The sequence below is a fragment of the Macrotis lagotis genome, chromosome 5, assembly GCF_037893015.1.
Source record: "Macrotis lagotis isolate mMagLag1 chromosome 5, bilby.v1.9.chrom.fasta, whole genome shotgun sequence".
Classification (NCBI taxonomy): domain Eukaryota; kingdom Metazoa; phylum Chordata; class Mammalia; order Peramelemorphia; family Peramelidae; genus Macrotis; species Macrotis lagotis.
In genome coordinates this window covers 171,142,791-171,162,232 of record NC_133662.1, presented here as the reverse complement: position 1 = coordinate 171,162,232, position 19,442 = coordinate 171,142,791, and the positions used below count along the sequence as shown (strand labels likewise).

The window sequence follows — 19,442 nt, the reverse complement described above, 5'->3', positions numbered from 1 at the left end:
AGCTATAAGGAAAACCTTTAAAACTAAAATACAAATTATTTCTGTCCATAGGAACGAATAAACTAAAAAGCTATCTCAGAAATATTAAGTTAGATAGATCAAAAGAAATAAGTACTTCCAAATGAATGTGTTCTCTTAAATTTCCTTTGTACTCATGTGCATATTAAAGAGAGAAGCCAGCTCCTCCTCTGTTGCTAGTTTACATCAGTCTGAGTGATTATGTAGTCCTTTAATAAAAAGCATGTACTGGACAAAGCTTTATAGATTTTTAGTTCTTGTCTTAGTTTGAGTTCAGATTTTACAGTGTTTCATCATTGGTATGTTTGTTCCCATAGGCATTCATGTCTTTCCTTCTATTTACGTTGTGTCTAGTTTAAATGTATCTTACATTTATCTTTTTATTTGTCTTTCCAGTTAGAGTGAAAGCTCCTTGAGGGCAAGGACAATTTTTGATTTTTCTTTGTAAACCCAGAATTTAGCAAAGTGCCAAATACAGTAAGTTCTTATTAAATGCTTATTTGCTTGAATTCCTAAAGCATTAAACCTGTTCATATCGAAATATGAAAATCTGTTAAAATGAAAAATTTCCAAACTTAATTTGATTCTATAAAAAATTTTTTCTTTCTGTTAGCACTTTTGATTTTCTCTCACAATCCAACCACATTTAATCAAAGAGAGCATCATAGATATCAAGCAAAATAACTTCTTTGAAAAGGTAAAGTATCATATCAGAATTTTTTTGCCAGACAACATTTCTATAGATTCATTTGCTCATTTAGAAAATTACAACCATGAACAATTAAACTAAAAACATCTTGAACAGCTATAGAACCATCTGTGATTTTCTTTTGAAATAATTTTTCTTCACTTTAGTTATTTCCCTTAAAATTTCACTATAATGCTGATGATATTAATGGTAATATGCATAGTAGAATAGTTTTGACAGTTTGTTTTCCCCATATGCACAAAAATCCTATTTTAATTATTAACATATAAAAAGTTATATTTCCAATGACTACAATACTCTATTAGTATTTCATCATCTTATGTCCTAAACTAAAGAATATACATTAATAAATAACACTTTAAAATAATTGGAAAATGATATTGAGTATAAAATTTTATTTCTATATATGTATATATATATATATATTTATATACATATATAAACTTTACTGAACTTTCCCAAATCAATAATGTCCTAAGTTTCTGCCTAAATAGACAAATATTTGCAAACAGACAAATATATGTAAATGAGTTTTTTCTCTTCCAGATTAGAGTGTTATATTAGTAACCTTAGATTTTTAAGAGACAAAAATATTGTAGTGACAGAGGTCAGTAAGACCAGGGGTCAGGTCAACCTCTGACACATTCTGGCACTATTACCCTAGGTAAATCACTTAACTTCTCAGTGCTTTCTTGCCCAACCCTTTGAGAGATTCTTATATGTTATAAAACAGCTGGTGATATGCTCTGTTAGAGTCTTATCAGGAGTCCCCTACATCATTACAGATTTGGACCAAGACAAAATACTTACTTAACATTCAAAACACCCTCATTTTAGTTATTTTATTGGAGGTAGTTTATCTGTTTAAAGGAATATAATGACCTTGTCTACTTAAATCAGGTCTGGAAATAAAGGGACAAAACATTTGAAAATAAACTGTATAACAATTTATCTAAGATTAAATGAAGGAGATAGAAAATCTAAATGACTGGAAACAAATAAAGGAATGCTTCTCAAAGAGCTCACACTTTGATAGGTATGGAGGTAGGAAGGATAGTCATAATTATTTTTTCCAAAATATTATCATAGTTTATATTCATTAGGTTAAAGTTCCTCATGACATTTACCAATTACTCCCTTTCAGATTTAACTTGAATTGTTTGGCTGAAAGATTAACAACAGTTGGAAACTTATGTAAACATTTCCTTTGAAATGCAAAAGAAAAAGAGGGCCCAGATACTGAACAGCAGGTGGGGGCTTGGGAGGGACATTTTTGGCAATATCTGAATGGCTGTGACAGCTCTTCAGCTCCTGACATGCAATTATATATTGTGGCTTAAAAAAAAAAAAGAACCAAGTTACCATGGTGTTAGAGAATTGGAGAGCAAAAACAGATGTTACTTCTGGTTAAAAGCAGGACATGGAGCTTTAGTCTGAATTTTCATCCTGTTGAATACTGAAAATGAAACATCAAAAGCACACATTTTGGAAATAGCTAATCCATTTTTAAACTAATGTTTCAGCTAGTAAGCTATAACATTAATTAGCCACCAATTGCCTTATAATACTTTTTCAAATAAATATTGAATATTTTAAAAGAATCTTTACTGTAAAATACTTTGTTAATAGTAACATACTATAACATCTAATGGAGATAATTAAATATGGTTTTGATTTGGTTTTAATCTAAATTAAAAAATAACCTTTCATTCATCCTATTTATTACACAGTTATTCATACATAATCCTTCAGGTTATACTCTGCATTGTTCTCTGGATGAGTGGTTAAGATACCCTGCTGCTTAGGAGCATCATGCCTAGGTTCATGATGCCTTTTTATGCAGGAAGTGCAGAAAATCACACCTGCAACCAGTAGGAGTACTGTTGAAATAAATCCAAGGTAGATAGCTCCTCCGGGTTCATGCTTACTGTGTTCTGGGATTGTTGGGTCCCAGAAATTTGAAATGATCTCCTTCATGTACCATGATGTGGGTATTAAACCAGATACACCTGAGAGAATAAAACATACTCCTCCAGCAAAAGTGGTGCGGCTCTTCGTTTCTCTGTCCCCTCCTAACCTGGTACATTTCATGCCCACCGTGGAAATGCAGATCCCCAAAGCTGAGAGGATGCAAGACAGTACCATGGTGGTCCGGGCAGTCTGCACATAGACAGGGAGGGCCAGGAGGGAGGGCTTCAGGGTGCAGCTGAACATCCCGGTGCTGTACCATGTGCAATCCAGCCATAGCCCTTGAAGCTGAATAATAGCTGTGATGATATTGGAGCCCACATTAGCATTTACCTTCCAGTTGGGCAGGATTGTAGCTATGATTATGCCACAAATGCCAGATAAGGCTAGAATGAAAGCAAAGAGCTGGAGACCTGCTGATGCCATAATGTTCCTCTGTCCGTCCCCTTCTGTCTGCCCGATCCTCTCTGGCAGATACTGTCCAGGAAACTGCAGTTGTTCCAGGGAAGACTCTAACTTGCTCTGTATAGTAGAGGGGGGGAAAAACAGGCAGAGATGAATAATGGAAATCTGGGAAATGGAAAGAAAGGAGAAACAAGTGAATAAAAAAGCTTACATTTACAGTTGGAGCTTATCTGAAGGCATATCTGAATGTGACCCTGCAGTGAAGGAGGGAGCCCTCTGGAAAACAGCTGAGAAAGGAGATTACACAGCTCTCAGATGCTTTCTTTTCATGCTTACATGAAGGATTATTCAAGGTGTAGACTTAAGGGAAGTTCTGCCTCCTTTTCTTCAAGCTCAAAATATGTCCATTATGTTCAGAGGAAAGATGTGTATTCTATTAGAAAACTAAAATATCTTTGACCATAATCATATTTAGATCAAAGAACTGAATTTATTCTTATGGATTGTTATCTTTTTGTTAGAGGAGTTCTCTGTCAGCATTTTCAACTCTTTAAAAAATTCTGCCCAAAGATAGTCTTCTGATTTTACAAATGATGAACAGTTCTGAAATTTATATGAGCAAGTTAATAAATTACATCCTTTTGTTAATTATTTGGCTAGGTTATTGGAGACTGAAAAAGGTTGGGTAAATTTATGAAGGGGGTAGATATTAGAAATATGATTTCATTGGTATAAAGTACGCCAAAATGAAGGATCTCACTCTGTCAGCACATTTTCTGCAGTTTAGAAATTTAGAGTTTCCCAGGTCATCAGTAAATTAAGTGATATGAGTAGGCCCACATCTATTTTTTTGTCAGGAATCAGAGTTGCCCTGATCTCAGATCATTCTATGAGAATTAGTTTAGCATCCACTACACCATGTTGCCTTCTAGTACATTACTTTTCCCTTTCTCCAAATTATTCCTGTTTCATATTCAGCAAATTGGCAAAGATGACAAAAGAGGGAGTACCCAGTGTTGAAGGGACCATGAAAAAGACAAACATCTTAATACCCTATTAGTAGAGATATGAATTGATCCATATTAGAATGCAGTATTGAATGATGAAAACAAAATGACTAAAATGTCAGACCCTTTGTCATAGAGATTCTACCATTAGGCAGATAATCCATAAAGGTCAGTGACAAAAAGTAAGTTTTCATATATGCCAATATATATATATATATATATATATATATATATAGAGAGAGAGAGAGAGAGAGAGAGAGAGAGAGAGAGAGAGAGAGAGAGAGAGAGAAACACTTTGCAATAGCCAGGAATTGAAAACTGAGTAGATGCCTAGTGATTAGGCAATGGCTAGACAAGTTATGGGACCAGAATGCAATGGAATATTATTAAGTTTAAAGAACAGGAACCCAATAAATTCAGAAAAGCATATAAGAGCTTACATGAACTGATTCAAAATGGAAAGAACAATCACAAAACAATTAAAAAATGAATGTTATGAAATATGTTGACAATTGTCTGACCCCATAGAAGAGATATAAGAAGACTGCCTTTTGCAAAGGTATGAGATTATAGATGTGGTGTACTTCAGACATGTCAGACTTTTTTCCCATAGGTTCATTTTGTTGAACTATTTTTCTCCCATTTTTCATTTTTCTTTATAAAGATTATCTCTCTCTGGAAAAGAAAAAGCTATATTGGGAAATCTAAGTCATGTAAAAATAAAAGCTATCAATCAATAAAATTTATTTTATATATGATACCCTTTCCTTAACCAGAGCTTTATTCATTTAAACTGCATGTGCTCAAAATTTTTGAAGAAGTTAAGCCACTGTTATTTGCTTATATTTATAACATATACTTCAAAACTCACATTTGCAGGCATGAGATCTATACATGCTGCTGTCTTAAGTGGTATTTTTTGAACTATAATAAAATAAGTTCCTGAAATTAGTTTGTTTTTTTTTTAAATAGGTTTTGGAGGGAGTCAAGATGGCAAAATAACAGAATTATAGACTGGCTCCCCATCTGTACTTTCACAGAGTTCTAGAAAATGTACCAGATTGAATCTAGTTTGAGAAATTTAAGAAAAAAAATAACCTTGAGTCATTTTTATAGCCTAGAGCAGCAAAAGGAGACAGAGAGATCTGTGAACACTAGGGTAGAAGTCTACCCGAGAGCAGCTAAATGGAGCGTTTTAGTTCCCAGAAACTGAAAGAGGAGCAGGTTGTATGTTGGAGCAGGAAGAAGTAGCAGAGGGCCCTCAAACATAGCAAGATTAAGAAACAGATGTCACCTAGAAGCCCTATCACTCATTACCCAGTTCTGAATCACAAATCCAGGGGAACCAAAAAGGCAATTTGTGACTACAGGTGGCAGAGAAAAGTAATTGGTCTTGGTGATGGGGCCTCGCTTTGTACTGAGTAAGGAACAAATTCACAAGCAAATGGAGCTGTGTGGTTCTTACCTCAGCTTTCTCTCAGTTCTAGCTTTTAGCTCAGGTTGAAGCCTAAAGTAAAATAACCAGGTCTGGAATCCCAAACCAGAGGAAAGCCTACAATTCAGTTTCACAACTGACTGATAATGGCTGAGTTCAATACCAGTCTATTAGAGTGACCAACCAGGGACAAGACAACAGGTATTTTGCTCAGACACAGACCTCAGTCAGAAACTTGCAGAGCTTAGAGCAGCAGGGGTGTGATCATATCACTTGCTGGTCTTCTATCCGAGCCATCTTTGAGATCTTGAAATTACAATATTTTTACTATTCCCTGAAAGCAAGTAAAAGAATCTAAAAAGATAAAATCTTAGTTCAGATAATCCTCCCAGGAGTGTGCAGTCTTAAAATAAAGTTCAGAGTCAAGGAGTAGGCTGGAATAATGAACAAACAAAAACAGAATTCTACCTTAAAGAGATATTATGGTCAAACAGGATAGCACAAGGCACAGACTTAGAAGAAAATGACTTTTAAAAAATCTATAAGCAGAGCCTCAAAGAAAAACACAGTCTGGACATAAACCCAATAAGAATTCTTTAGAAGAGCTTGGGTTTTCTGGTTTTGTTTTTTTTAAAAAGCAAAAACTGATTTTAAAAACTAAATGAGAGCAGTAGAATTAAGAATTGGAAAAGAAGTGAGTTCAATAGAAGAAAGATGTAGAAAGAGACTTAACAACTTGATTAAAGGATACAAAATATTAGCAAAAAAAAAACTTCCTTAGAATTAACCAGATGACTCCATGAAATATTAAGAAATACTAAAACAAGCCAAAAAACTAAAAACAGATGAAAATACAAGATATTTCATAGCAAAAATGACCTGTAAACTAAATCAGAGAAAGATAATTTAAAAATCATTAAGCTATCTGAAAGCCATAAGGGTGAGGAGAGAGAAGCGTTAGACATATTCTAAGACATCCCCCATGAGGGGGAAAAAAAAGCCTACCAGGTCTCTTAGAATGAAAAAGTTATGGGGCAACTAGGTGGTGCAGTAAATAGAGCACCGGCCCTGGAGTCAAGAGTACCTGAGTTCAAATCCGGTCTCAGACACTAATAATGACCTAGCTGTGTGGCCTTGGGCAAGCCAAAAAAAAAAATGAGAAAGTTATATTAGAAAGAACCAGCTAGTCACCTCCTGAAGAAATCCACAAAATGGAAACTTATAGCCCCAAATACAGAGTTCCTAGGTCAGAGAAAAATTACTCCAAACACCCCCCCACAAAAAGCATTTAAATACAAAGAAGCCAGTCAGAATAATACAAGATTTAGTAGCCACTATCATAAAGGAATATAGAATTTAGAATATGATATTCCAGAAATCAACATATCTGGGTTTATAGCCAAGATAACATGCAGCAAAGGAGGGAAAAAAATCTTTAATGAAATAGAGAATATACAAGAATTCCTGATAAAAAGACCAGAATTACATAAAAACTTTGACATAGAAACACTATATTCAAGAGAAATATGAAAGGTAAATATAATTGAATAATCAAAGAGAGTAAACAAGAATAAGCTGTTTACATTCTTATATTCAGAGAGAATTCTTCCTGAAGAATTCTGTCATCCTCTAGGGTCACAGAAAAAGTAATTAAATGACCTAAGAATGGTTCTGTTATACTTAGATGATCTTAAAAGAAAAATAAAAAAGATGAAAAGAAGGACATATTGATGGAGTTGGAGTGAAAAGTGGGGAAAATTGGGGGAAATGACTTCACTTAATTGGATTGCAGAAATAGAAATTTTCCAAAAAAGAAGAAGATGAGGGTATGGCAAGGAGTAGGCAACATCTGAACTTCATTTTCATCTGAACTGTTGGAAGGAGGTTAGAATATACATTCATACACAGCTAGGTCCAGAAATATATTTAATCCAGTGGAGCAGCAGGAGGAAAAGTGGTTAGGGTGAAAGGGAAGAATAAAAGAAAGAATAGATAAAAGGAAAGATTAGTCAGAAACAAAACAAACTTTCAAATAAGGGATAGGAATTGGAGGAAAATAGAATAAGATGGAGGGAAATACACAGTTATAACTGAATGCAATTGGAATGAACTTACCCATAAAACAAAATAGGAAAACAGAATGGATTGGAAACCAAAATCCAACAAAATGTGATTTTTAAGAAAGATAACCAAACAGAAAGATACACATAGAATTAAAATAGGGTGTTGAAGCAGTAAAAAAAAAGTCAGGAAATAGCATTCATGATCTCAAGGGTATGCCAAAAAACTGAGAAGCCAAATTCTAATAAAACATACCATAGACAATAAATTAATATCCAGATGAAACATAATCACCAATGAAAAAGCATCTAAATTTTAAAAGGAAAAGTTAAATGACTTCAATATTTTAAAAAAGACAAGATAATCATATTAAAACAAAAATTTCCAGAACTTCTCTCAATCAGTACAGAAAATGCCTTTGTCAGAACATAGAACTCGATATATAAGCACGGAGGAATCTTTTTTTTTTTTTTTTTTTTTTAGTTTTTGCAAGGCAGCAGGGCTAAGTGGCTTGCCCAAGGCCACACAGCTAGGTAATTATTATGTGTCTGAGGCCGGATTTGAACTCAGGTGACTCCATAGCTGGTGCTTTATCCACTGCGCCACCTAGCCACCCCCAAGGAATCTTTTTTAAAAGTATCTAAATTCAAAAACAAACATACTATGCTTTGGAGATGTACTTGAAATTTTCCCAGTAAATATAGGAGTAAAGCAATGATTTCTCTCCAATATTATTTGATGTAATTCTAGAAATGCTAATAATAACATTAAAAATGTGAAGCTAGGCAAAGAGACAAATTCATCTCTGTTAGATTATGATATGATTAACTGAGAAAATCTTAGAAAAGCAACAGATATTAACCAAGAACATTACTTCAGCAAAGTTGGTAATAAGAGAGGAATACCATCCAAAATAACTACACAACACATACAATTTGGGAAGCTCAGTCTACTAAAACTTACAAAATATTTGTATAGAGTCAATTACAAAAAATTCCTTAAATAAAGAACAACTTTAATGTTTGGAGGAATATTTAATGCTCAGAACTTGACCATACCAATATGATAGAAATGATAATACTACCCAGGTTAATATACAGATTTAATTTATGTGAATCAAACTAGCAAAAGATACCTTATAGAACTCAATAACATAATAACAAATTTTTTTGGGGGGGGGGGAACCAGAGATCTATAATATCAAGGGAAATATTTTTAAAGTAGGAATGAAGGGGCAATAGTACTTCCAGACTTCAAACTAGATTATAAAGCAGCAGTCTTCAATGCAACTAGGTATCAGTTAATGAGTAAAACAGTAAAAGAGGTTAGATGTGGGAACATTAGAGGAACTCAGCAACTTAGTATTTGACAAATCTCAAAGCATAAATCAGGTAAGAATTTTTTATTTGTAAGAACTTAGAGGAAAATTGGAAAGCAGATTGGCAGAAATTAGGCTTCGATTAATATCTTGCAATATATTTCACATGAATTTAAAATAGATGTGACTTAAATATTAATGATCGTAATTTTAAAAAATTAGAGGAGAGTAGGTCATTCATAACAATTGGGTAGAAAATGTGCTTTTAACCAAACAAGGGATAGAGGAAATTTCAAAAACTAAAATACATCATTTTAGTTATATGCACAGACAATTCATGCACATTGGATAAGAAGGGAAACACAATAGAATGGAAATAAAAAACTTCATATCATATTTCTCAGGTAAGGATTTAGTATCCAGATATGTGGGTATGTGACCAAAAGTCATTCACAAGTAGTTGAATTTTCTAATATGAACAAATAGTTCTTAAAAGAATTCATTCATAAGAATGTTCCAAATCATTGATTAGAAAAAGGTGAATCAAAACAACCCTGAAGTTTTTACTTTACACTAGCAAATGGGCAAGGACAATGAAAGATGAAAAAAAGTTAGTGTTGAAGGGTTTTGAGACACTAATGAATTATTAATATAGCTGTGAATCTAACTATTTGAAAAGGAATTTGTAATTTTGAGAAGTGAACAAGATTTCCATACTTTTTGACCCATGATTTTATTACCAGACCCAAGGTGGTCAGTGATAAAAAGAGAGTCCTCCTAAGCATCAAAATTTTTTTATAGCAGTACTTTTTATGGTAGCAGAGATCTGGAAGCAAGGTGGATGACCATTGTTTAGGAAATGAATAACCCAATTAATGTTACATGAACGTAATAGAATATTATCATGTTTTAAGAAACAACAAATATGATGAAGTGAACAATCTTGAAATTATATGAATTGAAGAAGAGTGAAGTAAGCAGAGCCAAGAAAATAATTTATACTGATTACAGTAATGTAAATGAAAAGAATAACCACAAAACAATTGAAAATGAAAACTACAAAATTGCAAAGAATAAGCATGACCTTAAAGAAAAGATTATGAGAAGACACTTTCTTCCATTACTTCCCAAAGGTGGTAAGTGTGAATGTGGGAGTTAAATTTGAGTATGGATTATTTTAGATATAGATATAAATATAGATAGATAGATAGTACTGCTGGATTTTTTTTTCCTTTACCTCTTTAACTTTTAAAAATAATGTTATTTCTGAAAGGGGAAGGAAATTGATACATGGAAATTTGGGGGATATAAAGATATCAAATAAAATTTACTTAAAAAAAAAAGAAAGCATGTAATTACCTACCCCATTGAATTGGATACAAAAAGACTTCAGAAATAGTAAACTCTAATTCATAGGATTTATTTATTAAAAAGAAAAGAGTCCTTCTTTTAGCCAAAGTAATATTTTTGAAGTCACTACTATCTAAATCAGTTAAGTTCTAATATCAGATTTTTGGTGTATTTGATTTAAATCTCTAATATGATTTTATGCTCCTATGATACTGGAGGCATTTAGACCATGTCATTTTGCATTTCTCAAATAAAGCCATTTTAAAGAATTTTAGTACTCCTGTACTTAATTCCATTTGTAATTATGTAGCTTGATATAATTGTGATGACATTTGACCCTTTGCCTTTCTTTCACTTAAAGCTTTCTTTCACTTAAGGTTTTTTGGGAACCTTAAAAATCTTCAAGCCCAGGAATTCTTAACCTGGGTCCCATGAATTTGTTTAGTTGTTATTGTTAATTTTTGATAACTGTATTTCAATTTAATTTGGTTCCTTTTTACTCTTATGTTTTGTTACATTTATTGCACTATTTTATTTATTTAAAAACATCACTCTGAGGGGTCCATCGATTTTACCAGAGTATCAAAGAGTCCATGACGCAAAAAAATTTAAGAACTCCATATCTAGTCCAATTCCCCCATTCTCCATACAGTAATCAGAGACCAATGAAACATTAGTGATTTGCCCAATATTATAAAACTAGGGAATAGCAAAGCACTGACCTTTTAATCTGCAGGCTTTTTGTATGATATACTTTTTAAATCTTGACTTCATGATACATTCTGTCCCAATACACTAATTATACCTACTTTCAAGTAGTATTTTTCTAGTTGTGTATACTTCAAATAGCGATTCTTAAAGCTTCTAGAAAGCCATATACCATTTCTCAAGAGCAAATATTCTACCATTTTCCTCTATGTCATCCACCCTTTAAAGCACAGACATTGTCAAAAGCACAAATACCCCAAAGGTAAGAGAAACTACCTTGGTTATACCTAGCTCTTGAGAACCCCAGGGATCCTTGGAATCTTTTTGGGAAATACCAACATAAATTCAAATCATGTGGTATTTTAGAATGATTTTGAAAGTAATCTGGAATAGATTGTTTAATAGGGTTATTTTTTTCCCCTCAGATTATTACAATAATCTGAAACCATTAATAACATTAGCTGCATTGCTATAGATTGATAGTTTGGCTAGCATCCATCACTAACAACTCTCCTTCTAGGTCTAATCATTTAAAATGTTCAGGAAAGCTTGTTTTTTCTCACATAAGATTTTAACGTTCAGACTCAGACTTAGCTAAAGTTTAGTAGGTTTATATTTATTGTTTGCTTGCCTTCCCATGGCTCATTTTTGTATTATCCATACTCCATTACTCAGATGAAATTAAAGTTGAATGTAAGTGGGTAAAAAATGTTAAACACTTTTACAATTCATTCTTAATGAGTATTTTAAAGAACTAAAATTTCAGGATTTGCTTTTTCAGCATTCCAAACTCTACTCCACTCACTATACATTTATACCTTTTCAGAACTCTTATGGAAATTTCTCAAGTGCATTTCTGTTATCTCTTTCTCACAGGCTCTCTTTTAGCTTTGAAATTAAGGTCCTAGATTAAAAATCTTCACTCTTTTCTATTGATCTGACCATGCTCAGTTTCTAGATTGTAGCCCCCCAAATTTCTCAGCTTCCTCACAATTTTAGATTGGTTGTTCATCATAATTAACTGGTCTGTGCTTTGCTAAATTACAGGCCTAGGAAAACTGGCATAAACATTACAAAACAAACTAATATCACAAATATAATCAAACCCTATTGGTTACTTGTGATTAGCATAGCACTTACTTGTAGAATTCCAGGTTTTAAACACTCTCCTCAATGTGAACAGACTCCATGATGAGAGACCTTTTCCTTCTTATATGCAGTTCAATACTCTTTATGTAAAAACACACTAGAATTTTAGTTTTATTTTTATGAGCATTCTTTTCTCTCTTAGGCAGTACAGCAGCCTTTTCCTTTAAATTTCTGTCAACTAGAGAATAAAGACATGCTTTGTTTTTAATGGTGGTGGTGTGGAGAAATATTGTATTAGTAAGCAAAAGCAAAAGATCCCTTTGGTTTTGAATAGAAAGCTACTTTGAGGTCCTACAACAAAATGCTTACATGACAGAACCTATGAATGTTAAATGTACATGAGGATATTTTTGCCAAGAGAAGGTTGAAAATAGACTTCATTTAAATTCAACTCCCAGTTTCTTATGCGAGTTAAAAACTGGCTTCTAAATCATGATTCCAAATCTGTCATATTGTCAGTGGTTTGTAAATTTCCCATACCTGTTGTGGATATACTTCAAGACCTTGATGGTACTCTCATCAATCTTCCTCAGAGGAACTGGACCCAGTTAGGAACAAAGAAGGAAAGTCATTTAACCAAGCCTGCTTTTCCAAAGTGTTTTGAATTGGTGATAAAGCTCTCTAACAAGTTAGCTTGCTGTGTAGCAAATAAAGAATAGCATATCAAATTGAGAAGTAAAAACTGCTGATTGGGCTGGAAGATAAATACCAGGTTCTCTAGTTCATTTTCTAAACTGTGGGAGAATTAGGAAAGGGGAGGCAGGGAGGAAAAGAGGGAGTTACTCTTACAACATGATTTGTTGGAACCTGAAAATCTGAAATGCCTGTGTACCATTATTCACTGAGCAGAGGCTATTTAGACAACTTACAGAGTTGATTTGATTTTAATGTTATGCTTTAATCATGAACTTATAATTTGTTACTTAAAGTTTTTTCTAAGTAGTTAACATAAATTCTCAAACTGAGTCCATAATTTCTTTCAGATAAGTAAAGAGGACTCTGTAGACCTTTATGATACAATTATTCATGATTTTGGTTCTGGGAAATTCAGATCTCTAAATTTGGTCAATAGCCCTCCAAAAAACTGCCTTCAGAGTTTCTGTAATACTTGCAGTTATTATGTCCACAGTTTCATTCCTCCCCCACCCCGAATCCCCATTAGAAATGTTTTCTCAAGCATAGTAAGCTAGATTCTTCAAAAAAGATTTAGAACAATATGAAAGCTGTATTGATACCTAAAGGAGAGATCCCTGAGAACCAGATTTATTTTGCCCAACCAGGACATAAACTGTGGGCTGTTTGTATGTTTGAAGGTCATAGTTGACAAAAACTCACATATTTGTTATATACCATTCTTTATTCCTTTTCCCTTATTATGAAAGGTCAATATTGCCCAAAGAAAACTATGATACTGTAGTTATAGAGAACCCAGTTTTAGATTCTCTCACCCTAGAGGATATATATTGCAAGGCAGTGAGTTAAGTGACTTGGCCAAGGTCACACAGCTAAGTAAGTATTAAATGTCTGAGGTTGGATTTGAACTCAGGTCCTCCTGATTCTAGGGTTGGTTCTCTAGTCACTGCACCACTTAGATGACCCCCCATTTTGTTTTTTTTTAATCACCTCATGAACCTTCTCTAAACAGTGTCACACATACTGGGGTACCAAGGCAGGAAAAGTAGTTTGTACATATTTTCACCCTGAGAAAACTTGACAATTTCATTAAATTTTTTATTTTAGCCTTATTTTTCTCTTAAATTTATAGCCACTGTACAGCACAAGAAAATACTTGCTTAGTTTTGTAATATTGGCTACCTTCATGGTCATGAATAACAGTTAGTTAATTGAAGGACCAAATGCACATGAATGAGAATTCCAATCTCATAAAGTTGTATATGTAAAAAAATTCTTCTCTTTTATCACATACAGTATTAGGTTAAGAGCAGTTTTACTTTATACTGCTACAGGTTAACCTTTTTCACAAAATAGTGTATTGAAGTGAGTGCCCTTCATCTAGAACCTTAACTAATTTAATGTATTTCATAATCTTATCGAGTCATTTTTTTATTAGTCCCAGAAGCATAGATCCTCTGCAATGGAAGAGAACTCTTGAGACAAACCTGATAATCTTTTCCTAAGCATGTATATCCTTTATAGCATGTCCTACAAGTAATCTTCCCCGGGGAAATCATCACTTCCCTAGGCAGCTTTAATTATTGGAAAGATTTGTCTTAATTCCAGCCTAAATTGCCCCTTTGCAGCATCTACCTATTTTAACTCTTGTTTCTTGAGCCAAACAGAACAGATCTCATTCCTCTTAAAAGTGACAGCCTTTCAGATATTTGACAGCTATTGTCACCCCTCTCAGCCTTCTTTTCTTCTGATTAAACAGCCCTGTTTCCTTCAGCTGATCCCAATAATATGGCATGATCTTGATTTCTTTTGCCATTTCCCCCATCTTGTTTCAATCCTAAAATGTGGTACCCAGAACTGAACATAAATCTATAGTTATCACCTGAACAGGATAGAGTAAGGTGAAAACCATTACTGTCTTAGTACTGGATACTGTATTTCTCAATGAAGCCTAATATCTCATTAGTTTTTAGGCTGCAGTCATTTTCTTAACTTAGTGAGCTTGCATTCCACTAAAACCTTCAGATCTTTTCCAAGTGATTTGTCCTCTAACCATATCCATCATTTTGTAGTTAATATTTCTTTTCTTTTTTTTTAGGTTTTTGCAAGGCAAATGGGGTTAAGTGGCTTGCCCAAGGCCACACAGCTAGGTAATTATTAAGTGTCTGAGATCAGATTTGAACTCAGGTCCTCCTGACTCCAGGGCCGGTGCTTTATCCACTGCACCACCTAGCTGCCCCTGTGCCACCTAGCTGCCCCGTAGTTAATGTTTCTAAACTTAATTTTTTTTCTTTCTTGATGTCTTATGTTTATTGGTTTTATCTTTAATAATAATATTATGGCTTTTGTTTCTTACAGTTACTTTTTCTCTTAATTCTACTTAATAACATACTGGTAACTTGTTGCAGTCAAAGTTATCTATATGCTATTTGCTTACCATACTGTATTTTCCCACTTCAATGCCTTTGCCCATATTCCTTTGATCCCTTTGGCTGGAGTATATGCCTATTATCCAGAGCTACCCATTGAAGTCTTTTCTAAGTGTACTTAGAGGACAAATAACATCAGTTATACTAATAACTTTAAAGTCAGCAAATATTAATTAATATTTACTGTAAGAAGACTTCTTTGATAAGTGCTGGAGGAAGATAAAATGTTACAATTAGATAAATCTTCCTGGAACTTAAGCTAGAGGGCCTCTGACCCATAACTGTAAACAATTATAAACAATTAATTTAAATTACATTTAACTGCATATAAAAATATTCTTTTTGCATTATGGGAGAGGATAAAGGTTATTACTAGTTTGAAAGAAGAGAGAATAAGGGAAGACTCCTGAAAAAAACTGGGCTTTAAAAAATATGTAGGAATTTCATAGAAACATAGAAACAAAACAAACGAGAATGAGTAGTCTAGTTTGGTCAGATCATCAAGTCAAGAGAAAGGACTATCATAAAACATGATTGAAAAGATAATGCAGTATCAGATTGTGGAGGACTTTGAAGGAGACTGAAATTATTCAGTAAAGTTTCTTTTTTTAACTAAATGGTATGACTGTATTTGATAGTGTTATAAAAGATCAGTTGCAGTAGAGAGCATGGAGATAAGATGACCTCTTATGCTATTGCCTTAAAAAAGGTAGAAGCTTTTAATGATAGTCCAGGTAGATGATATAGTATGGGCAATGTGTTCAGAGAGGAAGGGACAGATGTGAGAGATATTGCTGAGTTGCCCTCAGTGAAATTTGGTAACTGAAAGGATATAAAGGGTGAGGATGAGAAAAGAGGCAGATCATTAAGGAGTGCTAGATTTATAGTCAGATTTTAGCTTCAGTTCAAAACCTGAATTTTCTGTATGCTCCTTGTGTCACTTTAGAGGAGTTATCTAATCTCTTTGGACTTAAGTAAAATAAGGAGGTTAGTTTTATGAAGAACAATTTATGTCAGGCTAGCCTCATTGCTTTCTTAACAGTTTTCTATATTGGTACACCTGGGAATGCAATAGATATAGTTGATCTAAATTTAGCAAAGCATTTAACATCTCCCATAATATTCCCCCTTTTTTTTTTTTTAGATTTTTCAAGGCAATGGGGTTAAGTGTCTTGCCCAAGACCACACAGCTAGGTAATTATTAAATGTCTGAGGTTGGATTTGAACCCAGGTACTCCTGACTCCAAGGCCAGTGCTCTATCCACTGCGCCACCTAGCTGCCCCAACGCCACCTAGCTGCCCCCATAATATTCTTATGAGAAAAAAAAGGAATATAAGATTGGCAACAGTATAGTTAGGTGGGTGTTGGATTAATTTAATGGCTCAGACCCAAGAAATAGTTTTTAATAGCTTAGTGTCCTCTTGGAAAGCAGTATAGTGGTCCTTAGCCCTATGCTATGTGACTTGAATAAAGGATACAATTTCAAGTGAAGTAGCAAAGATAGGGAGAAATAACTAATTTCTACTACATTGAGTGACAGAATTAAAATACAAAATCACTAGAGTCTGGGATTGATTCTACTCAGGAAAAGCATAAAAAAAATAAAGCTTCACATAGATTCAAAAAAATCAACTCTAGAAGTGTAAATAAAGGGGAGCAGTTTGTTAGAGATGGAAGGTGAGCAAGCTCAATGTAAATTAAAAGTATAATAATGAAGGCCAAAAAACCCCACTTAAATCTTAGGTTCTATTAAAGGAAAGACTTGATGTTCAAGACTAAGAATATGATAGTCCCACTGTATTTTGCTCTCATCAGTTCAGTTTTGGCTCCCACATTTTAGGCAAGTAATTGATAAGCCTAAGAGTGGCCACGTGAGAATGATCAGGTTAGTGAAGAGCCTTATGTCCATGGTGTATGAAGATCAATTTAAAGAGACTGAGGGAGAAGACAGGAGCAGAACCAAGAGGGTAGAGAGAAGCCAGGAAGGTAGAGAAAAGTCAGAAAGTTGCTTGAACTCTAGAAAACTGTTAAATCAAGCCTCTAAAAGAATTCTGAAGTGACAGAATGTACAAAAAAAAATGGAATGAAATAATTTTCCAGCCCAAGATTACTTGGTAGGACTTCAGGAAAGGTCTGTCTCACTTGGGTAAAGGGGAGCACAGCCTAGCATAGCAGTGTCCAGGCCAGCTAGTGGAAGGCTCTTAGCCACAGCTCAGAGATCAGGGCCCATGGTCCAGGCTCAGCAGGCCAGCTGGGAGTCCTCTAGCCCCAACACAGCAGGCAAAATACTGGTCCTGGCACCCAGGGTAAAGCATCATGATTAGGCCAGACCATTCTACTAGGGGACAAACCACCAGCCCCAGAGACCCCAGCAAAGGAAGTTAGTGACCAGATACCTGGCCCAAGAAGCTTGGGACAATGCCCTTCCTCTACCCCAGGAACAGAGCTCAAACTTAAAAAAAAAAATTAGCAAAAACCAAAAGAGAGGTTTAACCATAGAAATCTACCCTAGTGACCAAGAAGATCAAAACACAAACTCAAAAGAGGCCAATAGTGTCAAAATGCCTACATGTTATGTCTCAAAGGGGGTTATGAATTGGTCTCAATCCCAAAAAATTTCCTTGGAAGAACTCAAAAAGATTTTTAAAAATCAAGTAAGAGAGGTAGGAAAAAAATTGGGAAAAGAAATGAGAGTTATGCAAGAGAATTATGAAAAAAAGTTTCAGTAAAAGAAGAGGGGGGTGGCTAGGTGGCGCAGTGGATAGAGTACCGGCCCTGGAGTCAGGAGTACCTGAGTTCAAATCCAGCTTCAGACACTTAATAATTACCTACCTGTGTGGCCTTGGGCAAGCCACTTAACTCCATCACCTTGCAAAAACCTAAAAACAAACAAAAAAAGAAAAAAAGAAAATTGCCATCTGCTGAAGTAAAAAACCCATTTCTTTTCTACTATGCCTAGCTTTCATACCAATTTGCTTCAGTTGTCTTCCACCAGTCCTTGAACTTGATGATCCTTATAAGAGACCCTTTCCAACTGTAAGATTCTCTCATTATTTTAAAAATCTTTTCTTATTCTGCTAGTTGTCAGTTCTCTCCTCAAATTATCAAATTATCAAAGTATCCCCCTTTAGACTATAAACGCTTGGAAGATAGTGGCTGTTTTTCAATATTGCCTTTGTGGGATTCTTCCCAGAATCTTTTTCCATTTACGGACATTTTCCTAAAGAGAATCTAGTGCTTCAAAGTTTTCTGTAAACTGGAAGCCAGAAGACCAAGGTCTCTCCCCTCTCAAGGCCAAGCACAAAGTATGGAGTAACAAAGCACTGTTAATGAGATAAGTCAAGTGAGCTTTGAGCCCCTGCCGACATCTTAATATCCTCAATCCTCAGCACCATCTCTTGTACTTAGTAGACACTTAATGTAATGAGTTAATGTAAGGGACAACTTGTTAATATTAGCCAGATTTAGAATGGGACTGCCCCCAGGAAACAGAGATGTCTTTTTTTTTCACTAAGGATTCAGATGAAGGCTGGATGACCACATATTGACCCTTATTGTTTAAGAGGGGATTCTTCAGGTAGAAGTTCTTTGAAACTTCCAAGATACCCAGAATATTTTTAGAAGACAGAATACCTGGTTACATTCCCAACAAAAGTAATGAAGCTTTATTTAACATGTTATGGTTACTTAAAATGCTTTCTATACATCATTTCACTTGATTGTCACAATAGCCTTGTAAAATATATATGTATTTTTTATGTACATTTTACAGAAAAGGAAACTGAAGCCAAGAAAAGCAAAAGTAATTTGTCTAAGGCTGCTTAGATTTTCAGTCATAGTGCTTGAAGAGGTGGAATTTCAACTGTGCCAAAGAATCAATGATATAATACCAATACCAACAATTCCAGTGTTCTTAATAGACAGTTAATTACTTCTCAAGACTAATTGAAATCCAACTTGCTCTATATAGCCTTTCCTGATTCCTAAAATGAAAGTGATGTCTTCTCCCATGCTATCTCAAATCAGTTTGTTCCAAGCTTTAGTTAGCATCATATTTTTCTTCCTTTGCCATAGTTTACTTCAGTGCCTCACAGTAGTTTAAAGGTAATTCTTACCTTCTCAGAGATATCCCAGTGCCTGCCAACTTTGAAGGGCAACTATCAGCCTGATGGCAGGCTTTGTATTTTTATCTCAAAACCAGTAGTTTTGACATATAGTTGAAATTCCAACTATTAGCAGATTTAAAGCAAG

At 34.3% G+C, this 19,442-nt stretch overlaps 2 protein-coding genes across 4 annotated transcripts in view; one reads left to right on the top strand and one right to left on the bottom strand.

Moving 5' to 3' along the window:
- TFB1M (transcription factor B1, mitochondrial) overlaps nt 1–19,442 on the top strand; it is a 57,697-nt gene that overhangs the window by 20,779 nt on the left and 17,476 nt on the right. The window lies entirely within an intron of this gene.
- Nucleotides 1,190–12,839, bottom strand: CLDN20 (claudin 20). The gene is made up of 2 exons (XM_074187908.1): nt 12,609–12,839; nt 1,190–3,217 (listed from the first exon to the last, which is right to left on the bottom strand). Exon 2 carries the CDS (start codon nt 3,119–3,121, stop codon nt 2,462–2,464), a length of 660 nt encoding a protein of 219 aa, XP_074044009.1. The 5' UTR covers nt 3,122–3,217; nt 12,609–12,839; the 3' UTR covers nt 1,190–2,461.